Source organism: Schistosoma mansoni, chromosome 2, assembly GCF_000237925.1.
Source record: "Schistosoma mansoni strain Puerto Rico chromosome 2, complete genome".
Lineage (NCBI taxonomy): Eukaryota > Metazoa > Platyhelminthes > Trematoda > Strigeidida > Schistosomatidae > Schistosoma > Schistosoma mansoni.
The window spans coordinates 25,702,383-25,711,583 of record NC_031496.1 but is presented as its reverse complement, the minus strand read 5'-3'; the positions used below and the strand labels follow the sequence as shown (position 1 = coordinate 25,711,583).

General features: G+C 37.5%; 1 protein-coding gene across 1 annotated transcript; it reads right to left on the bottom strand.

Moving 5' to 3' along the window:
• Nucleotides 1–4,252: 4,252 nt before the first annotated feature.
• On the bottom strand, nucleotides 4,253–7,714 carry Smp_004680 (interferon-related developmental regulator-related; the record flags this gene model as incomplete). The annotated part of the gene is made up of 3 exons (XM_018796208.1): nucleotides 7,579–7,714; nucleotides 7,448–7,539; nucleotides 4,253–5,383 (listed from the first exon to the last, which is right to left on the bottom strand). Exons 1-3 carry the CDS (start codon nucleotides 7,607–7,609, stop codon nucleotides 4,253–4,255), a joined length of 1,254 nt encoding a protein of 417 aa, XP_018650444.1. The 5' UTR covers nucleotides 7,610–7,714.
• Nucleotides 7,715–9,201: the final 1,487 nt, after the last annotated feature.

The window sequence follows — 9,201 nt, the reverse complement described above, 5'->3', positions numbered from 1 at the left end:
CGTAAAAGCGAATGTTCGGGACTTTAACCGGGTTAGTGGACACGGAAAGTTCCCTAGGGGAGTTGGAAAACCCTGATTTCAAACCAACGGTGCACATGGGCTCCAGTATCCTGAGGGAAAAAATGGCGTATTAATCAATCGTTGGTCACCGGCTACCATGGGACTGCATCTCCTCACGATGCTTCACTGCCTTGCGGATCAGACCTTTAGGTCAAAGGCTCCGGATGTGGCCCCCTAAGAAAACCACCTGCTTCAGTTTGGGCACCTGGGCAGTATCAAAGCCCTCACATAAATCAAATGGGATTTGTGAGGCGCATATATATTTTGTGCTTCCTTGTACCAATATTTATATGTTTATATGTTACTTTTGCCTTTATAAACATTCATGCAAGGCAAAAACAATTTTTTACATGACCGTACATATGTCTGAACATAGATCTACCTCATATTTATGTAAAATAACTACTTTTCAACTGTATACCTAGTGAAAACTCAGAATGATCATTTCTTTCAAAGTGAATAAAATCTCCATACAACCACTTTAATTACATAATTTACGGATAGGAAAATTTATGACATTTGGCTGCATTGACTACAAAGAATAATATCGATCTGATTCTAATTAGCTGGAGGTAGTCGGCACAAAACTCTGGACCTAGGTTTCTTCTTAGATAATACTCATCTGAGGTGCTTACCTGCAATCCTGATGGAACTGACGCTATCTATGGAATTCGAACCCAGGCCACCTACTTGACTGAGCTATTTAAACCGCAACTGGCCTGTTGTCAGACTGAGCTATTTAAATCAATTTATCACTGGGTAATAACCAACGTCATGTATATCTAGTTCCTAGTACATATAGAACTGTATTGATCGAACAATACTGATCTACTAGATTAATAAATACATACATCTATGCATAAATATATAGCTATGAAAAATAAAATCAATCAAAGTAAACTTCTCTTCAACAAACTTTTACATTCTAGATGCTATATTCATTCTTAGAAAAACAAATTTATGAAATATCTCTGTCATATGACGTTTTTAAAAACGTGTTCTATATTTTGTAAGACTTCCTTCTTCCTTCTACCACACGAAAAAACCAGTATCCTTTAAGTAATGCAAACGTAAGTGAAGGAACAATTTTAAAACGATTATAGTTGCCATAAAACCAACAACATCAGTTCATAAATCATTAGAGACATAAATTCTTGAGTCAATATTTCATTTTATCTGTAGTACGCCTTAAATGAAATTAAATCACACTGACATTTTTCCCGTTTGGTAACTTTACAAGTTATTATTAACTGAACAGTAGTGTTCATAAAGCCAGTTGAACATTTAATCGTTTCATTGATATTTAAAGTAGATACTCGCTTATTTTCGGTAGTAAACCACTGTGCTTTTTGGCTTAAATGAGTTAGTTATGACAAAATATTACTTCTGACAGATAATGCTGTTAAGTCGAAAAAGGTTGCGCTAGCACGTTTATAAAGAAATTCTATCTACTAAGTACTTCAGCGTGAACTGTAATACTCAATCAAGTACCTGAGTTTTCTGTTATTAGCTAACTAATATCGGCTGATGATCGAAATTCTGTGTTATTCTACATTACCAAAGCTAAATTCACTTGGTGATTTTCCGTATTTTTCATGGAGTTGATGTGTCCTATCACTGAATATCTTAGTATTACAAATCTACGATCTTATCCAAGTTTCAAAGGTCCTCATTCAGGACAGTAAAAGTCATTTGCTTTCTGAAATCCATCGAATATTGCAGTCAGACCAGTTCTACTCCAAGAAACGAACGAGTGATATACACCTATGTACCTACCACATGCCCAGTTCTATCGTCGCATTACATACGAGGCGACCAAACATTTCTAATGAAGAACCATAGATAATATGTCAAGTGGATAGCACAAACAAGGTGCTACTGTATTTTATTAATGAACCCAAATGCATGACTCCACATTCATCGAATACAACCAGGAAATATTTTCCTCGTATAATACTGAACATAGATTACCGCCTATTAGTTGAGACCTGAATTTCAACTTACCGTGCTTCACACACGAAAACACGTATTCACGAGTATTAATTGAGCAAAAAGAAAGCGGACTCTACGCGCAAAATCTTTCAGATTGTGGAATTTATTTAATGTTAATCCAATTAAAGGTTCATGGCCAAGATGAAGTAGTCGAACACTTCACTTATCTTGGGAGTCTAATCAGACCCAGTGGGTCGGTGTCTGACGAAATGTGAATGAATTCAAAAAGCTCATTTGGTTTTTGCCAACTTACGTTATCTATGGCGAATGCGAGATATCCGTCTATCATGACCTCAATCAAAACTCAACAATCTCCACAACCCCACACTGATGTGCAAGTGTTAAATTCTCCGGTCCCTAAACTGACAATTATTATTCATTTATTTACTGGAATTAAAATGATTATTTTAAGCAAATTCTATTCTTTATATCATACTATATTTAAGTACCCTGAAAAATCATCAATGTTTACTGTATTTCATTTTAGAATTAGTACAGTACGCAACAATTCGCTCTGTATTACTTTACGGCTAAGAAACGTGGCAATTAAGGGTAGCTGATACTAGTATTTGCTCACAGTTGTCTTAGAGATATTGCCAGCATCTGCTTGAATCATCGGGTAAGTAAAAGTGAAGTTAGACGCAGGGAACGATGGTAAATCAGTTGATGAGGTTGTGAATTTACATCGACTGAGATGTTTGGGCTACGTATTATGCATGCCAAACCATCGACTACCACAGCGCGCAATGCTGACTAGTGTTGGGGCAGGATGAGAGAAAGTTAGGGGCGGCCAAACCAAAGCGTGGAATCAATCCATAAAGTCACTAACGTCTGGTCCGAGCCAATATTGGTAGATGCAAACTACTTGATCGGAGTCCGTGTGACTATTGTAACCAACGGTTGGAGACTGAGTGACATGGCTCGAAATTGATCACAGTGGCGCAAGAGTATACACTCTCCGTCTTCCCTTAAACCGTGAGATTTATTTCAATTACATATTACTAAACAAAACCTAGTCAGTGAAGGTCTACTTGAGCAGAAAAATGTAGTAGCGTCTTCGAGAATTTTATTGCAAAATAATCTTCACTATAAGTACTCCAGATTCTCCTAATTCTTGCCAGCTTTATACAGATTTCTAAGTTGTATCGCTGACGGTTTACTACTGCTTTAGAAAGAATCGTTGACAGCATAACTAGTAGTCAAATATTCTAAACATACTATAGTAAGACAGTCGAGTCCCCCAACAAACGACTATGTTCGGAGATTGCTCTTCTCATAACTTAGTTAATTTGCCATTATAATAACAGAAATATCGATGCCAGTATAGGGGTTATCTGGAATCAGTTCATTATTACTTAAAATGTATACGAACACTATGACTGGGTGGTTGCTTTGAGGTAATTTGAATAAATAGACCTCTGTTGTACGAACATCACTAAATGTTTTCATAAGAACAACCAACCAGTTTGATATAACAATTAATTCCCAAACGTTTGAAGACAACAGACGGCAACGAGCTAAGCTACATTTCCGGCAGTTTGTCAGACTAAGCTGATTTTACTGTACATATTTGAAGCCGTTCAATCTAGCTGCTGATACTGAATTTAAGGGTTTGATCCAACTTGACAAAAACAGAAAGTCAATCTAACTAGAATACCTCTTAAGATCTCCGAAATGATCTACAAAGAGCAAGGCGCTCACAAAGATAAACGAATGTTAATTCAACGTTCCAACCACCAAGAAATATATGGATTTAAAATACAGTGATCCCCCACGAGTATATATTCTCAATAATTGGAGACTTAATGAATTCCGATAACTGATGTCTAAAGAGTAGATTGAAAAGATTTAAATCCTTATCATTTATTTTATTACAAAAAACCTTATGCTATGATAAATATTTGAGTTGTAATAGATAGTGTACCAAACCTATGTAAATCCATTTTAATATGAATATGACACACGGAAACCAGCAACGATATTTTCTGACGACCAAAATATAAACACTCTATTCAGAATAAATTAATCAAGTGAAGTATATGTTCACTAGTATTGAGATAACATAAAGACAACAAACAAAATGTTGCTTTGTGTAAACAGTCACATATAATAATGTTATTGCTAAGGCATCTTCATAAAAACTTAGGAGACAAACACAGTAGTTAAGAAAAAGAACCGATAGGATGATAATGTTAGCCTTTCATTCCAGTTCACTTAGCATTTCTCGCCGTTTATCTCTGTACATACCAAGTTTTTGGGTACGACTTTTTGACGCTATTGCATTAGTTAATCGTTTCTGTTCTTTGAGGACCCGGTGGTTGGCTCTATTCTGCTGTAGCAACGACGGTAAACCGAGATCAAAAAGATTACGAATGTACGGGTTTTCACGAAGATGATGCCTCAATCCACTTCCTAGCACTGAGCACAAGAAGTTATAATAAAAGTGTCCAGTGCAAGATGATAACGTTAAAACCTCAACGCCAAAGTTTATCGATGTTTCAGGGTAGTCACTGTGCACTACGGCCTCCACAAGTTCCCGAAAGGAATGACGTTGCTTCTTGAGATCGTTTTTAGAGCGGCTTTTTGAGCTATCTGTAGCCAGCTCACCAAGTAAACGGACAAGATCGCTGTAATAGGGACCTTTGAATTTATCATCAACTTCGTTTCGAATTCGTTCATAAATGACTGCTGAAGCTTCACCTGCTATTATACGAACATTCACGTTTGAACACTGAAGTAAAGATAGTAAAACAGGAAGCACAGCTTTCCCAACATTACCAGAGTCGTAGGGTGATAGAAAAGTGTAAATTAGTGTCCAGGCTTTAAGTGCTGCAACATAGAGATCAAAAATATCAGCTTCGATTTTTGAAGTGGAGCTTCTGAATACAAATTCAAATGATTTTATAACATCTAATGGTGAGATAAAGTCACAATAGCCTGACAAAGACTGCAGTACTGCAAGAGCTATGGCTGAAGACGCTCTGAATTTAGGATTTTTGGTGGTATCACGAATGACAGGCTCTAAAATAGGAAAGAACCTCTCGAACCATATAGGAACTTCGTGTGGATTAATTTGTAGAGAGAATACGGTCAGTAAATCTGCAGCTAATGCCTGATCTTGTGGTTTACTCTTTTTGAAAATATTTTCAATACTGGTTATCAGAGTTTCAGTGTAGTTCCAAGAGCCATCCAAACAGAAATGATGTGAACGAAAAAACTCAATTAAAGAACGTATTGCGTTAATTCGAGTTTCCGTTCTCTTCTCTTCCATTAGATCGATTGCTGAGCAAACTTTATCAAGAAGCGATTCCAAGGCCAATCCATCCTCAACCTAAAACATTAAAAAAGTGGTTAGCGGAAATTTGTATTACTACTGATGAGTAGGAAATAAGTCAAGATATTATTATTTATTAGGTGCATGTTTAAGTAAAAGGCATCAAGGCACAACTTGGATGTAAGCTACAGGTATTGCCCGCCTGTTTAAACCGAAGTCAGTGGGACTCAAATAGGTAACTTATTGGATGATACCACCTAATGTTTAAACTAAGATATGGAATTGTGAACATATAGTGACAAAAGCGTGTCTAAATGGTATAAAAGAAACGAACTTATTCACATTTAATCGATTAAACCATTAAAATGAAGACATTTCGGTCAGGCAGTTTAACTTGCAATCAGTAGAGCATATAGCATTTGAAAGGTGAGACGACTGCTTTATGACAACGTAAATTTTACGTCAAAATATGTTAATTTACCTTCGGTTCAAAATCATTTGTTCACTTATTTTATCCACACTCCTTTATTTATCACATTTGACAATAAAAACACTAACTTGACTAACTCTAGATCTAGTTGATTTGCTGTGTACCGATATAAAACGAAGTAACGTATTACCTTGAGTATTTATGATATTCCCAACACTGTGAATGAATAACAAAGTGAAATGTCAGTAACTAAACATAAATTGTCTGATTGCCTTACCAGTGTGTGTAAAACCCTATATTTCACACCAGAAATGAGTTCGGTTTTCGGTAAATGTTCAAATAAAAAAGAAGTATCAAAAACATTTCACATAACCTACTATAGTGTACTACTACACTCACCATGGAAAGTATAGAAATACTTCCGTCAACTCGAAGCGCTGTAGAAGTTAAGTATCACTATTTGTGTATCCTAGCATCACTTGTCAACATAAAAGGGCTGGGTTATACTTTAAGTCAGAATCTACACTTAAATGTTTTACCGAATAGTCCGAGAAATTAGAAAGTTGGGAGGAAAGGTCACAATCATGGCTTTGAAAAGGTTTTGCTCTTTGTTTTTGAAGGATGTCGGAAATATAGTGAATAGACATGAGTACAAAAGCAGGGAAAATTAGGACCATAGTCTTTCCGAGAGCTAAATACTGTGTGGTTAACATGACTACGCTAGTCTGTCAATTAACGAACTCAGCAAGGACATGTATCAGTTTAAATAGTCTGACATAAAACCGGTACATAGAGGAAACCAACAGAATAAAGAGAAAACAAGACGAATGAAACCAACTGCAACTGGTATCTAGACACAGTTTGGAATGATTCACCAAGACCGTAAATGAGATGTCAAGTGCAGTTGGAAGATAAATAATGAATGCATATGCACCAGAGATCGGTTCTGAATTTTGTTGACCAACTCGCTACTAAATTTGTGCTGAAATCCTACTGACCATTACAGTTTTGTGATTACAAACAGGAAATAGTCCCGAATATTCCTATCTTGTTAGTAAGGTGTTCGGAAGACTGCCTTCAGACAATATCTTCCTAAATAAAATGTCATATTTATTAGTAAGCAAACTAGTCTTCACTGTCTAAAAGAAAGTTTCATAAAACTAAATGAGAATGAACATCTAGCAGCCATGACAAGAAATTTAGATGAAGAACTCAATTGCAATCAAGTTACGACGAAATCAGCACAACTGAACCGAGTCTGTTGTTTTAGTCAATTCACTGTGAGGACCGTACCTCCAATATACTTTTAAGTTGGTAGTGGGGAATACTTATATCTTACAAATTATTAAAATCAGGTCAGTCACGACGTAGAACTTCGTACGTCTGTACATCAGTTCGACTTGCCATACAACTTTAGCACGGAGATGCAGTTGTCGATTTAAATTACAGTGGTAGAGGTAGTAGGAGTATAAGCAGTAATCGGAAAGATTAGTTTGAAAATTTTATTCGAGGAGTATAATCCAGTGAAATAAATTTGGAAAGATAAGCCTTCAACAGCATCAAAGAATATTAACCAAATGGACACTGACGTCGAGGTCTAGATCCAGTCCACAATACTTACGAGACTATGAAAATGTACTATTAAAGTGTAAATGAGTAAAACCCAAAAGTAGAATTCTCATCACACTTACGTCAACGGATGAAGCTGTTGGAGTCTCGCTGCCGTCACTATAAAGGCTAACAACACTTGCCAACTCCAAAGGATCCGACTGATCGACCAGGACTAAAGTCAAATATTACGACAAAAACGGTTTGCATATACTTTTTTTATCTTTGACTTTCTTCTTTGGCATTTGCTGTTAGATAGTTATACCTTTTCGATTGGAATACGAAATTGATATCAACCTCCGAAGGACGAACACGAAGTCACTCATAACGCACTTCCACCGCATTTATGCAACCCGCGAATTTCCAGCAACTAAGCGTAGAAACAAAGAGAGGGATATATCTAACCCAAAGCTGATTCTTAGTGTCTTGGACACTTAAATTAACTAGTCTATCAATCTATCGCGAAATAAAGTAAAGCGGTTCACTTGTTCAAGCCTCACTAAAAGTGATACATCAAGCAGCTCAGAAATCTAGCTGACGGTTATCTTTCATACGTTTTCGGAGATCTGGACCGCCTTCGTGCTGTGTGAACAGTGATAAGTATATTCAATTCTAACTGGATAGATGTTCGCCGAAAGATATATATTGCTCTATACCATTCTTATACAACAGAACGGCGGTGAGTAGTAGTCCTGAGCCCATGACTTACTATTACCACTTGATCATTGTGGGACAAGACTAAAGGCTCTGAACCTTACCTTGTATCTCAGATATTGATATTTACGTTTCCGATGCGCATGTAAGCATTCTTGGCGGCAGTGATAGGCAAGTTTACTGGAACATCTAACTCCGCCTGTAGATCTTCTAGAGCTACTACCGGTCCCAAGCCCGGGTAAAGGAGGAGGGTTGGGCATGGGGTTAGCGACCCCATCCTGTAGAAAAGCTAAATCGCTAAAAAAGCGCTAACCAGAAAAAATTATCCAAACCATTTAAACTCTGCCCTGGGAGTTGAAGGAATAATTATGACGTCTCATGATGAAAGCCGAAATTCTTCGGAAGTCACGAGACCGATGAACCTTCTTACAACCAGAGCAACACTCTTTATAGGTACATGGAACGTCCGGACAATGTGGGAGACAGGAAAGACCAGCCAAACAGCAATGGAAATGAGGAGATACAACTTGGCAGTACTCGGAATCAGCGAAACCCATTGGACACAAACTGGACAACAAAGGCTAGACACAGGAGAGATGCTGCTGTACTCCGGTCACGAAGGGCAAAATGCTCCACACACTCAGGGAGTCGCTCTAATGCTGTCCAAAAAAGCACGAAATGCACTTGTGGGATGGGAATCTCATGGACCCAGGATAATCAAAGCATCATTCAGGACAAAGAAGGAAGGGATAACAATGAACGTTATCCAATGTTATGCACCCACCAATGATAGCAACGACGATGATAAAGATCAGTTCTATGAAAGGCTGCAATCAATTATAGAGAAGTGCTCACGAAAGGACCTCACCATCCTGATGGGAGATATAAACGCCAGAGTCGGAGTGGACAACACAGGATATGAAGATATCATTGGATGACATGAAGTAACTGGGAGTGAGAAACGAAAATGGGGAGAGATCTGCAAATCTATATGCATTCAACAATTTGGTTATAGGCGGCACAATATTTTCACACAAACGTATACACAAAGCTGCATGGATCTCACCGGACCAAACCACAGAGAACCAGATAGATTATATTTGTATCAACAAAAAACTCCGAAGATCAATGGAAGATGTGAGAACCCGGAGAGGAGCTGACATAGCTTCAGATCACCATCTGG